We start from the raw sequence: 19422 nt of genomic DNA, 5'->3' as shown, positions 1-19422 counted from the left end.
TTAAACACTTCTGGAAAACTTTCTTAACTAGAGGACCTTTAGCATATTTAATAGGCTAACTTGCACCACGAATCTCCAAGAAGCTGCTTCAATATATGATGTTTTCCAAAATTATTTGACCACAGAACATTATATATATTTTCTCCCAAAACCTTTTACCATCTCGAGGAAAGGAAAGCCTGTGGAAAACAATTTGAGAAGTGCTTCCAGTGATGTACAGATTTACTTTTGGCACTTTAGGCACATATTTGGAGGCGTTATAAAACCATAGGCCAGATCATGTGTGATTAGTAGAGGTACCCTTGCACTCTATGTGAGATAAGAGATTCATGACAGAGTTTTGTCTGCTTGCTTGCTTGCTTGCTTGCTTTCTCTTTTTCTTTCTTTCTTTCTTTCTTTCTTTCTTTCTTTCTTTCTTTCTTTCAAAATTCAGTATGTGTGGCTTTAACATTCCTCACATTCTACTTCCGAAAAGACTATATATAATTACAATAAGAGTAAACTGAGTTCTATAAATACAAATTAGATAAAAAGCCTGGAATTTTCAAAGTGAAAGGCTTATTGGTAGATGATAATTATAAATAATTGTGGGAAAAAAGAGGGGATAATCATGCTTATACTGATGTGGGTTTAAGATTGCGTATCAAACTAAAACTTAAAATGGAGCCTTCAGGAAATGAGATTTAAGGAAATAGAAATATTAAACTAGCAGCATCTTTCACAAACTGTGTACTCCTTAGTAAAAAAAAAATGGCACTACTAGCCATGACTTCAATTATTTGTGCATAGAAAATGCATTAAATGTACTTTTATGCCCATTGGAGATTTAAAAAAATCTCCTTAAATTAAAAGAAAGATAAATATTTAGTAGTGTACATCTTGGCCAAAATTGGTTCTTACTAACATGCTTATGAAAATGTTATCATAAAAGTGAAAATAAATAATAAAATAAGAATGTAAGTAAAAACTCTTCCCATTCTTTTTTTTTTTTTTCTGTGATTATCTCATCACATAGAGACTGATTTTTTAATTTTTACATTTTCAAGATTCAGGACTATTCTTTAGAATTAATACCTTCCAACTAATAATATACACCTGATTTCAATAATTAAAGTACTTTCTGTTGAACATTGCCACCACAGGACAGAAAACACATTTCCTGAATCAAGTAACAGTGATGTGCAAGGAAGTTGAGATTTGATTGTTTAAAACTCTGTTGCTCCAACTCTGGGCAATAATGTCTTGGTCTAACATCAGTGTTAGTTCTGTTAAAAGAAGTAGGCAGGACATAATGACTTTAAAAAGATATGTTTTCACCCTCCCACTCATCGTGAGATCTGAACAAACCTTGTTCCTGAAAGGTTTTTGTTTCCTTTTGATTTTTCCTATTGTTGCTGTTTGTTTGCCTGTGATACCACATCTAGACTCCTCAGGCAGTTTCCAAGTGTTACTTTCCCATTCTCTCTTGAATCCCTGATCTCACTTCAAATTCCGGAAGGAAGGCAGGTTCACTCAAGGAGGAAAACGCTGCTCAGCTTTCATGGCTGAGGGTCCTCGGTTATTGGTAAATTGGTCCTCTGCTATGGCAAATTTTTCTTTCAGTTTCTTAATGCTGTGAAAGATATTTCCTTTTTTGTATGCTGTGTGTCTCTTTTCCTATCTCCCTCTGCGGAACGAGAGAGAGAGAGAGAGAGAGAGAGAGAGAGAGAGAGAGAGAGAGAGAGAGAGAGAGAGAGAGAGAGAGAGAGAGAGATTGCTGTTTCGTTTGGTACTTGTAACTGCTGGAATTGAATCCGTGTACAGTAAGCAATCATTCTAACCGAAAACAGAATAAAGCAGAATTGTAACCCAGGGGCTGTATTTTTGGTTCAATCACTTTTACTGGAAAAACCAGGCCATTCATTTTAGTTTTGGTGGGTAGCAGCGAAATTTGATCCACCTGAGTGAGGCTTCAGGAATCGGTCTTTTTGCCTTCTGTTTTCTTGCAGCGTCCCCAAACGTGCCGGCTCTGCCTCCCGTGAAACAGAAGTCCCGCTTAAGAGATGCAAAACTGCTACTTGCTCTCCACCCCTTTGCCCTCGGACACAGACGAGCCTACATCCCTTTCTGCACAGCTCTAGACCCCACCGAAGTCCAGACAGAACAGCAGATCAGCCCTGTCTTAGCTGATTCGAGCCAGGCTGCTGACTAAGTTGCATTTCAGTTTGCAGGGTTGGGTCTTTCACGCAGCTTAGTGCCTCCAGAGAGTCAATTTCTTTACATCTCTGAACTTCTTTTCCTGGCTATACTGGTAAAGGAAGTTCAGGGGACTCCTTTGCGTGGTTCACGATAAAGCCAGTGCTGGAGACCCAGAGACACTCGTACGTTGAAGGTGCTCCCCTTAACCCCTGGGACTCCAGAGCGTGCGGGGAAGGTCTCGGCAATAAGGTGGGAACTTCTGGGGTGGTGGCAGGTGCCAGGGTGTGGCTGCCGGCTGTCGCCCTTTATTCTTCCAGCAGAAGGAGCCACCTCAGAGGGAGGGGAGGGGAGGGGAGGGGAGGAGAGAGGGGGGGGAGTAGGGGGAGGGAATTAGAGAGAGGGCGGGCGGGCTCCAGGGAGCGGGGAGCGCGCCTGCCGGGCTCGGGCTCACAAGCACGCCGCCTCTGTTTGTACACAGTGCGCTCCCGGCCGCCCGCTCAGCTCACGCTCAGGCTTCATTGTTCTGCAAGTCCGAAGCCCCGCAGCCGCGGCGGCGAGCGCCCGGTCCTCTGGGCAGCTCGCTCCGGAGCCCAGAGCCTCCGCGGGAGCCCGCCCTGCCCGCCGCGCCACGGCCAGGACCCACCCGCGGCAGGGGCTGAGCCCGCCCGCCGAGCCCCAGCCCAGCCCTGCCCACCGCCGCCTCCGCGCCCGGGCGCAGGCGAGAGGGGGGGCGCGCTCCTCCCGCGGCGGGCACTCTTCATCGCCCTCTCCAAGAATTTGTTCAAGAAAGCGCTGCGGGAAGAAGACGTCTCCGTGGGTTCTCCAGCAGGGGCGGGGTCCATTGCTGCCCTGCGGTGCCCCTAGACGACCCGGATCCTCGCGGCGACCCCTCACCAGACAAGGGTCACGACCAGGAGACGCGATCATGAAGCGCTCGGCGGCTGCCTGGCTCCTGGTTGGGCTCAGCCTCGGTATTCCCCAGTTCGGCAAAGGTGAGGCGGTGGGGCCCGGGTCGCGGGGTGCGGGACGGAGGGGAGTCCCCTGGGAGCCCCCGCGCTGGGGTCCTCGGCGCGACCCCCAGCTGGTGAGCGCCGCGGGCGGCGCGGAGGAGGCGGCGCGCCCTGGATGCCCCGGAAAAGTGCTCGCAAAGTCCGAGCGGAGTGCCCCGGACTGAGTCAGAAGGGTGCGATCTAAGAAGGGACGGGGCTCAGGGGTTGGCTTTCTCGGGCGACAGCGATAGCTTGGCTCTCTTGGCCGCCAGCTGCCCCCGCGACCCTCACCAGCTAGTGAGGACGTTGCTGGCTGTGGACCCCGGGCGGGGCTTTGCTGGCGACCGGAGCGGGGACCCCAGTGCACTCAGGGCGTCATCTAGTTGATGCGAGTAGAGGTTGGAGAACCGCAGGGCCGTCTGCCTCTGGCGTGCGGGGCTTTGGCGCAGGGCTGGGCTGAGCGGTTTGCAAACCCCGACCTGCTCTGGGAGTTTTGGCCACTGGTGAGATGGAGAGGGCTCTGTAGGTTACTGGCTTTTTTCACCCCCTCCTCCTGCATATAGGACACTGAGCTACCGGTCTTGGTCTTTCTCAACCTCAGGGGCTTAGTGCTTTGCTCGATTCTCCCCCGAGCTATGAGCATAACTCTTAATAATAGTGAATGATGAGGTGGAAGACTACCTTCGCGGACCCCCCCCCCCCGCCCCGCGCCCCAAAGGAGAAAAGTTGAAATAGCTGGTTTGCCCTTGCTTTCGATGACGTGCATGGGGGAAAAAAAAGGAACAAACAAAACACCTTAAAAATACAGGACTCAAGAGGAGTCCCCTGCTGAGTTTTTTGGTGACTTTCAGGTCCTCTGAGAAATGTGACTTAGTTGTACAAACTGTGGTCGGACCGGACCTGGGGCTCTGGCCCTCTGCGGTTGAGTTGGCTGGGGCCGGGGCTGCGAGCGGCGGGGCTCTGGGGCGCTGTTGGGGAGCACTGCACCTCCTGCGCTCGCCAGTACCTTGGCCCCTTCGGAGGGATCCGCGGTACTAGAATCCTCTGCAGACAGCTTCAAGTGGAGAGCTGAGTGCACTACATGGTTTTATAACGCCGTGCCTCTCTCCTCTAGAAAAGGGAGTTGGGTTAAAAACTGCGTTGACTGGAATCCATTTGAGATTAGACACTGCATGAGTATTCTACACCATCCATCCAGGCGCCGGTCTATCAGTTTCAGAGAAAGGGCCCTTGGGTGACCGTTTGCGCACGAAGCCGGTGTTGCTGGCCAGCTGCTCTCTCTGTCCTCCCAGTGGAGGTGCACCGCCGCGCCTCGCTCGGTCTCCCTCCATCCCCGGGAAGGCGGCTATTTTTCCCTGCCCGTGGGCGTGAGTGTAGGCGTTTGCCTCGCCTGTTTACCAAAGTGCCCCTCCAGTTATCAGGCGGCGGCAGCCACTCCACTGAATATCAAAGGATGGTAAAGGTTCTATAGTTGTTCGGCCCAGTCCCGAGCGATTAGCACAGATTGTGAGCCCATCGCCTGCCGGATCCTTTCCCTTTTTCTTCTTTTATTTCTCATCTGGATTCCTTTTGCACTTTGCTCCCTTACCAGGAAAGGAAAGAACTGCAGGCACTCCCCTCTCCTCCTTCCCCGCCTCCTCTCCCACTCCAAACACGAACACACGCCCCCACTCACATGCATCTACACTCAGCTCCAGCCACCGCCATCTGCGCCCTCTCAGAGGTGGAGGGCGGCAGGAGAGAGGAGAAAGTGCTTCTGAGGCTGGTGGCCGCGCTAGCCTCTTGGGTCTGATGGCAGGAGCCCCTAGGAGCAGCAGCAGCGGCAGCAGCCAGTCTTGGCTGCTGGAGAGACTGCCCCCCCACGCAGAGACCCAGCTTACTCTACCAGGAATGCCAGTCAAGGAGATGTGCCTGGGCTTTTCCTTTGGGTATTCCTAGACAATATTCCAGAAACCCTATATTCCATATTCTTCCATAGATAGCCAGCACCCCCCCCCCCCAGCCAGCATGTGGGGCAGAGGGAAAAAGGCTTCAGGAAAGAAAGGGACCATTTTGCATTAGCTCTTTTTCGTCAAAACTTGCATCCTCTCTCTCTCTTAAGCTTTGCAGAAAGTAGAGTAGAGCTTGCCTGACAGCTCGGAAGAATTAAACTTTGGACAGACTTATTAAAACCAGTGCTAACACTAAGATTTTCCACCTCCCCCATATCATGTATCTCACATATTTCCTGTCTTAAAGGAATTGGTGTTTTCCATCTACGTGGGTTGCGATTTACGTGCATTAATATGTGGGGTTTGATAAGGATTTGTGACTCTTTTTATTAGTTGTCTTTATTTTAAAATTAAACCAATGGATCAGTCAGATTGAATATTTTATTAACTCTTAAATTATTCATCATTATGGGTTTGCTCTAAAAAATTCAATAACATGCATACAGTTGCAGCAATCACGTGACGTCTTATGCAATCTGTCCCTCTGCCTGTATGCAGTTTGTGCCTGAAGTCTTTAAGCAAATGGTACTGCCTAAAAATGTCTAGACATGTCCTAAATACTATGAATCACTGGCATTTGCATTTCCATTTTTAATCAATTGAAATTTTTGGTTAATTCAACTTGAGGATAAAATAATATGTGAACAATCCCATTCCAGATGACACTTTGTTTCTGGGATGACTATAGCAATATTTATGCTGAAATAACAGGTTTCTGTGATTTTTGTTATCATTGCACATTCTTGTCTTCATGACATAATTAATATGACAGTTAAATGTATATTTAAAAATAGATACTACTAACTTCATATTCAAGATGAAACATTTAAAAACAAAGTTGAAATATAAAATTAAAGATAATCATTAAGTGAAGATATAACATCCTACTGTGATAGTTTGATACTAATGCAAAGTCTTGGCTTACTTCCATGGTACAACACAAGTTTTTCTTCTAGTCCTGGAAAAAAAGATTTTCAAATTATTTTTGAAATATTTCCTTAGAATTAAAATGTTTTTTGTTTTATATTTCTATAGCTTTGAAAAAACATTTCTAATAAAAATAATGGGAAAGATTGAATGATTTATTCTTCCTTATTTGTCTATGAAGTTGCAGAGGTCTCCAAAGCAAGACAAATGTATTAAAATTCCACACTTCTTTAGTTTAAAATCTCATGTAGTTTCTGAAATATCTTAAGATGATAAACATATATTCAGGGTCCAGAATGTTTTAGAGAAGTCTTTGAGTAAAGTTTGTTTTTCTCTCAATATACATATGATTTTTCTCCTGCTCATAAAATTAAAGCAATATAAAGGAATGAACATGCATAACTAAAATAGCATGGTTACTCAATACATTACTAAATATGTTTGGTGATGTTTAGCCTCTATATTGAAGAGTACAATTGAAGAGTACACAAAAGTCTTCAGTTCCCTGATGTTAAGATAGCATTTTAATTAGGTAATTTATTATTTAGGATGTTTCATTTTTAGTTTGGATAATGAAATGGACTATCCATGCTATCATGTGGGTACAATTTATAAAAACTGCCTCATTGGAAAATTTTCAAAAGCCTAAGAAAATAACTCTTTTATTTATTGTTTATTGCACACACTTGCAGGTGCAATAGCTTTGAGTATGATTTATGATGTAGTAGTTTTATTGTATCTATGCCAAAAAAAAGTGCAGGCTTCAGAACTTCAGAAGCAAGAAGTAAATTATAATGAGTAGGTACTGAGTAAAAAATTAGCATATTTTGTAAATATGTAATTAATAGTATGGCTTCTATCACTGTTGATCAATTTTCTCTTTTTGCTAAGTAGTTTGAGATTTGACATTATTATGAAACAAAGGTAAAAAAACAAAGCCACATAATTCCTATTATCTAATACTTATTTGTGTTTTAAGGAAAATGCCTATCTTATTTTTTCTTTTTATCAACCTGTGAGATGATTATATTATCTTTTGGTTAATAAAAAAGCAAACATTTATTGACAGTGTCAAATGGCTGCACATGTGATGCAGACCAATTATTAAAATATTTCTCATGGCTTTTTATGAAATAATACTAAAACTTAAATATTACAACCACTTATGTATATGATCTCCTATGTAATAATGCTGGAAGTTAAGTACTATAAATACTAAACTAAGTGAATTACCGCTTAATTGAGATGGAAAATATCTCTAAAAAGTCTTTGGTTTGAGAGAGTTGTTGAAGGGAAAAGACTAGAATTAACCATGCCCTCACCAGCAGGTGTCAGGATAATCAATGGAGATATTTTAAAGGAAATATATAAAAAAGGGGGGAAAAATAAACAGTAAATGCTAATTCTCAACTCTGCATAAAGTGACTTTCTACTCTCTATGAAACTGATGTTCTTAGTTGTCAGTGTTCCCTGAGAAAAAGGGAAAGGGCAATTTATAAGGACTCACTTCTTGTACCATAAAATTTTCACTTAGAAACAGATTTGCTCTGCCAAGGACAACCAATGGCACATTTAGGATAAGCATTACTTTTCAAGGTTCTCCGGAGTGCCTTTCAAGAAAGTAGAACTCAGAAGTACTATGGAAAAACAATTATTACTGAAATTTCTAGGATACTATCTAAGTTTGTTCTCCATGCATACTAAGTTTTAAATATTTGCATACATTCAGTGCAGTGGCAAAAGATGAGGGCTTATACTTATCTTTTTCTGTTGGGATGGTAAAGTGTATTGCTTGGAACCTGCAACTTTCTAAATAACGTAAGTCTTGTGGCCAGAGGAAGTGACTAAATGGCACGATATGATAAACCTTTGTCATCCATTTCAGTTAATAATCTATCTATATATTTCTATTCGCATATGAGATATGTATGCTTTATACACACATCTATTGTGTGTCAATATCTGTTGGTCACTTGAAATTATTTTGTTTTCAATTGACCTTTACTGAAATTAGTTCCAGCATCTGCTGATATAGCCCTTAATGCTATGCAGTAGATTCACTATTATACCCTTGCTATGAGTTTTCTTGATCTTTACAGTTATAGAGGTGTCAAGATGTTTATTTCTTGTGACATACTTTCAATGCTAAAGTTCTCCTTTTATTTTTAACATCTCTCTTTCCCTGCCTCTCTCCATCTCCTCTTCCCTCTCCCTCTTCTATTTCCTTGCTGGCTAGACACTAGGACACACATTCTAAAATTGGTATGGAATTCTGCCATCATTATGCAAAGGTTGCAAATCGACAAAGCATTGTTAAATTTGCTATTTTTTCTTTTTGGGAGAAAAAAAATGAAGGTGATAATGTAAAGCCCTCACCAGTAATCCTGAGATTTACGACATAAATGAAAATAAACTGGGATCTGAATTCAGGAAAATTCAGGCTTCTACACCTGGATTTGATCACAGTAGACTGACCAAAGCTATTAACTGGGCAGTAATTTCTCTCTTCCTGGGAACAGAGAAGCCACTTGCCTCATAGCTTCATCCACAAAGACACATAGCTGAGAACTTGTAAGAAAGAATCAGAAACCTTGATCACCTTTAAAAAAAAATGCCACATGCAGCCCTGAGATTATGTATTATAGGAAAGTCTATTTGTATTGGCTTTCACATTCCTGCACTGTCCATAGACTGTACCTAGAAAATGAAAGGAATGTGAAGTAATAGGTCAGGTTTAATCAGAGCAATAAAACATGCCAGCTGTTCGACAAAGAGAAGACTAGAGAAGTATTGTAAAAGCAGTGATGCTGGGGATATTTAGTGGCATATGGTGGGGATGGAAGGCTTAAAGTCATTACTAGATGAGATAATATAGTAATCAATACCAATATTGGTCTTGCGTCCTGGAGAAAGGCGTACTGCAATATGTTCATCACGTTTGAGTACAGAAGTAATGAAATGCATACATTATTGACAAAGAAGTTTGTCAAAAATGCTCAAGTATGAAAACATGCTTTATGGTGAAAGTTAAAAATCAGAAAAATTTAATTATTTAGCATCCTTATTTTCCCATTATACTTGCAAAAATACACATATTTATTTTCCCCCTAAAGTAATATAATAAAGGTGTCATTAAAATAGAATCTGGTTTTGTAAAAGAGCACAAGATCTCAAAATTCAGGTAAGATATTATGCCACTATTTGTTATATTTTAGAGAAAATAAGCTGCTATTTTGTTTTGAAAATATGCCATGTTATAGTTAATGGTAACTATAAGATTTGTTCAACAGAAGATTTATAGTGCATGAGGTAGAATGGAAGATTTAAGTATAAGAATTTAGATGAAGACTTTTTAAGTACTAAAGCACTTTAGAATATAGTTGTTACTATGGAGAGAGAAGATTGACTTAGATATACTTTTTTCTCTTTTCTAAAAATCCGTATCAAGCTGATTGATTCCTTTTAAAATAATTTAATATGATATAGCATATCATATTAAAATAATTTAATATGATATAGCATATATAAATGGGAAGCCCGAGGTTTTAATCTCTTATTTGATGATAATGTGCTTGGGTGGAAGGTAATCTTTAAATGGGTCTAGGCCACCATACATTCCTTATGGTTTATACTTGATATTTGATAAAGTGGTTTATTTTCAGAATGTAAAATAATCCCTTCAGTCCGTTCCTGTACTTAGGTTAGAATGTCCATTTAGATTGCATTGACACTGGAGATTATGAGGGCAGCTAGGTTGAAATGGGCCCGTGACCCTGAAGAGGGAAATCCAGAACAGTCAAGTGGGAACATTGGAGAATATTTTTTATTTGGAATAATAGACTGATGCCTTCCTGTAATGTGGAGTAGTCTCCTAGCCATCAATATTTTTTTTTCTGTCTGTCCAAACATCCATGATACCCTTCTCCCATCACATTTTTCTTCTTAAGTGATACTTGTAGTCCAGTTTTGTCCACATCATTTTTTCTTTTTTATATATTCATTTTTTCTTTCTATGGTTTAATTTAGACATTATAAACAATAACATTTTGGGGAATTTATCTACAGATAAAAAATAAATCACCATTTACAGTGGTTTAATATATTTTCCAAGTGTTTGTTTTATATTCTGTATTTTCTCTAGAGCTAGGATTTAACATAGTTCTAGGCAAAATAAACGACAAAATCAAACAACAGTAACAAAACCCTCAAACAGACATTCAACATATATTGAATTGACTGGCGCTCCCCCCCCCCACACACACACATATATTATTGTTCCTTGGGAAGTACTTGCACATTTTAAATAGCAGTGTGGGTTTTTTTTTATATGTAAAATAGGTCAAAGCAGGAACCTTAAAAGCGTTGTTTCTCACTCTCTTATATAAGAGTTTCTTACTATCTGCATTTGTAGATTGAATCTACTTTGAAAGTATTTCTTAACACTTCTGCAAGAACACTGATAAATATATAATGTTAAAGTACAGGTAGGATAGAAAGTGCTTTCTTTGTTTGCTATGAATTTTCAATTAAAGGAAAGCTACTTCTAAATGATTTCTTTACTAGATAAAAAGTTCTGACACTTCTGCTTACCTTTAATTTTGACTTAAAGACAAATTTTTCAGGCATCCTCCTATTTTCTTTCTTCTTCTTCCTTCTTTCTTTCATAAATCTTGGTACCGTGGCAGCATAAGTGTCTTGCTAGACAAGCTAACAAGAGACATTCATTCTGATAGCTTTCTTAAGTATGGAAAATAAGTCTACCATGTGCTTCATGCATTTATGTTTGCCACTGTTCTAATGACCAACTCTTAATTCTCACAACTTTATAAGAAAGAACTATTGTTATTGGCATGGCAAATGAATGAGAACACAGATAGAGAGATGTTAAATAACTCCCAGGGTCACACATCTGCTAAAGTAGCTTGTGAACTAAAATCTAGTTCACATCTGGAGCCTGTCCTCTTACTTAATAAATGATGCTTTGTCTCAGTAAGTGACATATCCTATATAGCGTAGGGATATCTTGTTAAGTGGTTGTAGTATTGCGAAATGCACACATTCTATTAAGTCATCATTTAACTCGTCAGTATTTTGGAAGGGGTAAATTATACTTATTCTCTTGGGATAATAGCTCAAAACTTTACATACCTTAAGATTTTAGTTGGTAAAGAGTCATACCACTTTCACACTTGGAATAAAGATTTATGCTTTCTTGATTAGCAAAACTTACCAGTGTCTCTCAGAATGAATCACTAGTAAGAATATTGAAGATGGGAGAACAAAGTGGGCCATTTGATAGTGATTTGAAGCACGTTATTTCATAATCTTGCCATTCACATTTACCTTAATATGATAATTAAGATTTATTTTTATTTTCCAGGATTTTGCTACTCCCCTAAAATTGTTCTATTGCTATTAAATACTATGTCAAGGTGCAAGCATTTCTTGGAAAATTTTCTGCTACATAATATAGTACAAAAAGATTTTAGAGATTAGCAATGTTTGTATTTCTTTTATTTTAATAAAAGTATTTAAATTGCCTTAATAGGCTATCTTCATTGAGTTTTATTTATCTTATAAGCTTACTAAGACATATTAATCAAACGAAATCACCAAATAGTTTAAGCCACATCAAGTCAAAAATTGTTTCTTGTTTAATTGGAACTATTATTTAACCAAAATATGTTCTTTAAAAAAACTCAAACTGGATTAATTTTATTTTATAATGTAATGAAAATTGCACCATCTAATGTGACATAATCCTTACAAAAATCTTCCTTTATGAAAGGCATGGTGGTGCATAACTATAATCCTAGTGCTTGAGAGGCTGAGACAGGCAGGATTGCAGGTTGACCAGCTTCAGCTACTTAGAGAGCTTCTGTTTCCAAATAAAAAAGGGGAGGGAATGGAGGGTTTCAGGTGTGGTGTGGAGTTTGAATGTCCCGTGTGTTCAATCCCCAGTACCAAAAATAAGTGAATACATAAATAAGTTAATAATAAAATTCCTCAGTGCCTCTATATAACATTTAAGAGTTAGTTGTAATGGACTTCCATATGCTTTATTGTATATATTCCTCTAAAATAATTAAAATAGTAATAAAAATTTTGTAAGCATCTTCCACTTCTGCTTTATGAAACATAAGCAGTTAAGATATTCATATTCTAATTGAGCAGTTAAAGAGCCTGAAATTTAAAATAGACACAATATCTGCAATGCAAAGAGTAACTCAAGTTCAAATCTGAGTCTACATATCTTGATGCCAATTTATTTTTTACTCTTTCCTGGCATGCCACTTTACTTGAGGTAATTTTTTGCTTGAGGTAAGTTGTATTTTTTTCTGTTCTTGAAATCATGAGATGAGAAGGAGTCATTGGTGTTGCTTTTTCAAAGATTATTTCCATGTGCTTCACAGTTCAACATTTAACATTTTCTTTCTGGCCATCAATCCATAACTCCTGCCTTCCTCTTTGGAATCCCTTACTAAAAACTTCATGACATCCTTGACTTCCTCAATGGCTTCTGGAACCTTCTTTCTTTATCGTTTGTCCCCTTAAGGACTTCAGTATACCAGCATTTGGTCATCTTAATATGTTGATATTAAATTTCCAGGAAATAACTGGAAGTTCCTGAATCTGCTCATGGCTAGTTATAGTCTCAAATCCCTCTTATTTCTTTTGTTCTTTACCTGCTCTATGTGCTTATCGGTTTCAAGAGACACTGAACCATTTACAAAATTGTCTATTGTTTTCACCCATTTTTAAATTTATTGCCCAAATGACTTCTTCATTTTTGCTTTAGTATGGCCCAAACTGAGGTAATTTTTGAAAATTATTTTCTTATCCCTGGTGCTAAGAAAACTGGAGGTCTATCCAAAGGCAGTAGATTCTTGACATTGGAAATCCTGGTGAGGCTGGTTAAAAGGTTGAATTGGGATATTAAAGGGAATGAATAAAAATATATGTGAGTCTGAGATTATGGAGGTATTGCAGTAATAATACTGCACTTGTTTTTTTTTATCATATGAATGGGGCTGTGTGACCACTGGAGTTATGATTGAGGAAGGGTAGAAGACAAAATAAATAAGGAAAGAATCAAGACATTGAGTGGCCAAGTGTTAGGACGAACTTTCTATATGACTATTAAAATCACCAAAAAGGAAACAGCCACAAGAATATTGGAGAAGATGACAGAACACCGTTAACAGGAATCTTCAGGGAATGTGCAGATGTGGTAAAAAGATCAGGTAATTACATTCAATAGGGATGTTGGGGGACAGAGATATATCTCATAAAATAAACCTGGTCTTTTAGAGAGCAAGGGGGAGAATATTCTGGAAATGGCCTCAAGTTTTAGGAGGGAATCCTGGCATGGTGGTGCACGCTTGTAATTGTAATTTGGGAGGCTGAGTCAGGAGGATCTCAGGTTCACAGACAGCCTCAGCTACTACTTAGTGAGACCCTGTGCAACTCAGTAATGAGTCCCTCTTTTAAAGTAAAGAATAAAAAAATAGGGCTAGGAGTATGTAGTTCAGAGGTAGAATGCACCTGGGTTCCATCCCCACTACTGAAAAAAAAAAAAAAAAGAAGGAAAGAAAGAAAGAGAAAGAAAGAAAGAAAAAAAAGAGGAGAGACTAGTACACAACTTAGAGTCTAGAGGTTGAGAGAGTGAAAACCGTCCAGCTCAGAGAGCTGCAGGGTAAATGGTGACATAGAGGAAGCTAGTTTCTTCTACAGTCTAATGGCAGATAGAGTAACTCAGAACCAGGCACCATTCTCTTACATAGCTCTTACCCTACAGCCTTTGACACATTAACTCCTATCAGTACTTGATATACCTCAGAGCAATGCCTTGTGTGTCTGTTTTAAATCTGTTTTGAACAACAACTGTTTCAAACCTCACAATAACTTAAAGAATTATCTCCACTGACAGATGAAGGTGTAGACTGAGAGTAAAATAAGTTATCAGCACTAAAAACTAGGTCTTATAGATCCAAATCCAGGAATATTTTCACAGTAGCACAATTACAGAGAAAAGCCCCAAATCCACAGAAGGATTCCTTCTAAATTTAAAGCTCAGCTGGGAGATAGGAAGATTTCTGCTGTTGTGCCCTGACCTACTTTATCCTGTTAAGATGGGCCTCTATATATTTCGAGGTCAGCATAGTTACTAATATGTTTGATGGATGGCCTTAGTTCTTGCCCATTTGTTAATCACTTGTCCACATGGTTTTTACTGGAGAACAACATTTTCAGGGAGATATTTTCTTCTGTTTTAAAAGTACTCAAAATTGTGCAACCTTGTACACAAAGGTTTCTTTTTCCTTAAATTTACATGTTTCAAATATTTGTAAACCATAATGTTTCTTCTTTAGTGTCTGACATGCTGAAGTTGTACATATTTTTCCTTTAATCTGTCCTTGTAAGCCATTCCTTTCATCATTTTAGTTGTTTCATTTGGAATCCATCCAAGTAGCCTACATATTTATTCCACTGGCTTGCCAAAAATTCAATGGAGAATTTCAAGGATGTGCTTCCCCTAAATACTGCTACATACATTAGCCTAATTTTTAATTTGGAAACTACATTCATAATTTTAATCAGTTAGTAGTTGTTTATTTTTTTCTATCAGGTTGTCCTTTTCTAATGAATACATCTTAGTCATGGCTTTTTCATAATTTTATTTTACTGAAATTTTGCTCAATGATTTTACATTCGACATTTAATATATTTGTTGTTCCTGTATATAATAAATACTCTCCCAAGATTGATCATGGAATAAGCTAACCTCACTTTCTGCAAATGATATTGTGGATTTTTGTATTATGCTACTATTTGTATACATTTTGCTATTTTTATATCATGTATATATGGGATAAATAATAAGACAATGTAAAAATTCCTGTCCTTAGATTTTTATTTTTTAATTTATTTTTTCCTTTTTTATTGGTGCATTGTATCTATACAGCAGTATTCATTATTGAAATGGTCATGTATTTCTATGTGCTTTATAAAATTTCTTTATCTTTCGAGCTGTCTTCTCTATGTTGCAGTTTTTTGCTCCTGGCTCATTCTTCAGCTTAAACTGCAGAGCCTCAGAAAGTTCCTCTCTGATCATCTTGCTTAAGTAATCTACACTTCAACACACACACACACACACACACACACACTCACACCGCTATTGCTAGTACTATCACTCCATCTTCAGCCTCATCCAAAAGTTGTAGTTATCTAATAACTTAGATTTGCCCATTTATTTGTTATATCATGTTTGGTGGACTGTAAGCTTGATGAGCTCAGAAACATTGAATTTGTGCCACAATGTATATCCAGGTCCAAGTATGGTGGCTTTCTAGTAGTAGGCATGATTTGTTTTCTAAAGTTATATATGCATGAATTAGTTTTAAAAAACAACTCTGCCCACTATATGTCTTTTCTGGTTAAAAATTGTGTTTCTTTGCTACGTGTGATGGCGCATGCTTGTAATTCCAGCATTTGGGAGGCTGAGACAGGAGGATCCAGGTCACGACCAGCTTCAGCTATTTAGTGAGGCCCTCTGCAACTTAGTGAGACCCTGTTTCAAAATAAATAATAAAGAATAGTGCTGGGGTATATCTTGGAGGTAGAATGCCCCTGGGTTCCATCCCCAGGACCACACACACACAAAATTATGTTTCTTTCATAGAATTTATTTAATGAATCTTTACCCATGTGACACATAGAGGCACTGACTTTTACATCATGATACAACTCATACTTTTTTTTGTTGTTTTTTTTCGGTACTGGGGATGGAACCCAGAAGCATTCTACCTCTATGCTACACCTCCAGCCCTACTTTTTATTTTTTATTTGGAAACTGGGTCTCAATGAGTTGCAAAGGGCCTCACTAAGTAGTGGAGGTCCTTGAACCAAGATCCTGATCCTCCTGTCTCAGCCTCCTAAATGCTGGGTTTAGAAGTGTGCGCCACCACGTCCAGCAACTCATACATTTTTAAAAAGAAGTAAGTACATTAGTAGTGACAAACTCTTAAGAGCTGAGTGGATAAATGACCTAATGTTTCCATAGTTCTAACTTATGCATGCTTTATAAGAAAAATCCAAATGTTACTTTCAAATATCTAATTGCAACAAAATGTTTGTAATTGTATGTAGAAGATAGACAGTGGGCTTTAAAAAAAATCTCATTTTATTACCAAGGCTTGACAAGAAAAATATGCAGAACAAAATCAGAGCACTGGGTGGTGTTTTAATTGTCTGGTGGAAGAGCTGCAGGTAGCCCTTTGATCTGCTAATTGCCCCAGTGCCCTAACAATTACTCCCATAAGCTCCTCTAGCAATAACCTTCTTCCAACCAGAACTTCTTTTTCTCTTCCCACCATGCATGCACACCTGCTGAACCCAGAAGTTCTTGGCAGAGGAGAGACAACACCTGGGAGCTGTGTCTGCCCAGGAACTGAAAACCTTGGAAACAATTCTGTTTGGAGTTGTTTGTGTAATGACAATCTGTATGTCACCACAAACTGCCATTTATTCCTTTAGGCAACTCTACTTCCACCTTTCTTAAAAGCCCCCATGGTTCCCCAACAATTTATATACTTGTGACTCTAGTCATCCTGTGATTTCTACATCTTGTCTGAAAATCCTTCCCCTTTAAAGGACATTTTTTTCCCCCTAGGAAAGTATATAAAGGCAAAGGATTGTGGAGTAAAAACTGATAACATTTTGTGCTCGATTTTTTATGTGATGAAAAATAACCTTTGCAAATTAAATTGTTTTCTGATTTGGATAAGGGCAATCATTTTCTCATTCTTGTTTTAAAATGTTATTTATTTTTAACCAATAAGCAAGTGTATACTCATTAAAGAAAAGTTATAATGAAGTTATAATGGTGATATTTTTTGTCTTCATGTAAGTGTGTGTGTGTGTGTGTGTGTGTGTGTGTGTGTTTCTGGAGATTGAACTCAGTGGCATTCTACTGCTACATACATCCTTGGTTTCACTGAGTTGCTGAAGCTGTCCTGGACCCTGTGATCCTCCTGTTTCAGCTCCTATGCCCCTCGGATTATAGCAATGCAGCACCGCAGAGGGCTAAATACTTTTGAGTACTATGTCTAACAATAACATGGGTTATATCATATATATTTTAATTTTTTAATTTTATCGTGGCAAATCACAAATACCTTATTATTTACTCTCAAGTTTATATGAACAGTTCAGTGGTATTAAATATATTTTCCTTTTGTAAACCAAACTGTATACCTATTGAATAAGTTCTCATTTTCCCTTCTAAACCTCTGAAAATCTTCATATCACTTTTCTATTCCTATGATTTTGACTACTCTTAAGTACTTGATTCATGTTAAATCATACAGCATTTATCTCTTTTTGTGACATCTTGATTTACTTAGCCTGATGTCTTCAAGGTTCATTCATGTTGTAGCATATACAAAAGTTACATTTTAAGACTGAATAACCTTTCATTATATGGATAACACAATTTTCATATCCATTCATCCATCCCTGGACACTTTGTGTACTTCTCGATTTTATCTGTTTGTGAACAATACTACCATAAACATGGATCTGAAAGTTTCTCTTTGAGAACCTGTTTTTGATTCCTATAGCCTACATCCAAAGTGGAACTTCTGGGCTCTAGGTTAATTCCTTTATTTTTAATTTTTTTGAGGAATTAAAAAATCTAATTTAGCATTATAAATACATCAGCTTTAGCATTTGACAGTTTACCAATAATATACAAGTGTCAATTTTTCTCTATCTTCCACATCACTTCTTATCTTTTGCTTTCATTTTAGTGATCTGAATGGACATGAGGAGATATTAGCTCATAATTTTACTTATTTCTTTAACAGTGATGTCAAATATACATCACTGTTCTAATATACAATTGGACATTTGTATATCTTCTGTATAAAATCACCATTGCCCATTTTTTAAATTAATTAACTAATTTATTTATTTATTTGCAGTACCAGGGATGGAACCCAGGGGCATTGTACCACCGATCTACACCCCCAGCCCTATTTTTTACTCAGCTTGTTTATTTATTTGTTTATTTACTTATTTTTGTGGTATGGGGGATGGGACCCAGGGGCATTCTACCTCTGAGCTATATCCCCAGCCCTATTTTGTATTCTTTATTTTGAAACAGGGTCTCACTGAGTTGTGAAGGGCCTCCGTAAGTAGATGAAGCTGTCCAAGAACCATGATCCTCTGCCTCCCAAATGCTTGGATTACAAATGTGCACCACCACACCCAAATCCCATTGCCCATTTTAAATCAGATTATTTTGTTGTTGAGTTATAGGAATTCTCTTATCTGTTGGATATTAATTTTTTTGATATATAGAAACACTTTATCATTGTGTGGGTTACCTTTTTACTCTAAAGATAGTATATTTTGGTGCACAATTTTTAAAAAATTTTAATAAATGCAGTTTGTTTTTTTCCCTTTTGTTGCCTGTTTCTTTGGTATCATTTCTAGGAAATCATTGTAAAATCTAATATTCTGAATTCAACATTTTGTCTTATGTCTTCTAGAAGTTTTGTGGTTTTAGGTCTCAAGTTAGGACTGATATATTTTCAGTCAGTTTTTGTATATGGTGTTAGGTATCCAACTTCATTCCTTAGCATGTGGATGTCCAATTTCCCCATCGTGATTTGTTGAAAAGACTGGTTTTCCCCATTGCATTTTCTTGGCATCCTTGTAAAAAATCATTTGACCATATATGTAAGAGTTGACTTCCAGGGTTTCCATTCTATTCTGTTGTTTTGTATGTGAGTCTTTATGCCAGAACCACACTGCATTAATTACTGTGATTTGTAGTGAATTTTGAAATAAGGAAGTGTGTATTCTCCATATTTGTTTTTTTTTCAAGATTTTACTTACATTTAGGATTTATTTTTATTTCTGCAAAAATCATCACTGAATATTTGGTAAGAATTGAAAGTCATTAGATTGCTTTACATAGTATTTACATCTCGCTATGATTAAGTCTTCTAATCTCCAAAAATTTATGAACATGGGATGTGTTTCCATTCATTTATACCTAATTTCTTTAAATAATTTTTATAGTTTTCATAATACATATTATTTCCCTCTTTGCTCAGATTATTCATTTTTGATGCTATGGGAAATGAGATAGTTTTTATAATATCTTCAGATTACTTTTTTCTTTTTAAAATTTGATAAATAGAAATCGTGCATACTTAAGGCTTACCATATCATGTCACTATACTTATGTACGTTATGTAATGTTGAAACAGGGTAAGCATATCTATCTATACAAACATTCATTATTTTTATAGTGATAACATTCAACT

General features: G+C 38.2%; 1 protein-coding gene across 2 annotated transcripts in view; it reads left to right on the top strand.

Moving 5' to 3' along the window:
• Nucleotides 1–3103: 3103 nt before the first annotated feature.
• Nucleotides 3104–19422, top strand: part of EDIL3 (EGF like repeats and discoidin domains 3) — a gene marked incomplete at both ends in the record, with an annotated part of 431096 nt that continues 414777 nt past the window's right edge. For both annotated transcript variants that reach the window (XM_080696996.1, XM_080696995.1), the window contains one exon: nt 3104–3170. In XM_080696996.1, coding sequence (XP_080553122.1) covers nt 3104–3170 — 67 coding nt within the window. The remainder of the gene's footprint in view (nt 3171–19422) is intronic.

Source organism: Muscardinus avellanarius (assembly GCF_963383645.1).
Source record: "Muscardinus avellanarius genome assembly, chromosome: 1".
Classification (NCBI taxonomy): domain Eukaryota; kingdom Metazoa; phylum Chordata; class Mammalia; order Rodentia; family Gliridae; genus Muscardinus; species Muscardinus avellanarius.
This window is presented reverse-complemented; position numbering and strand designations above follow the sequence as displayed.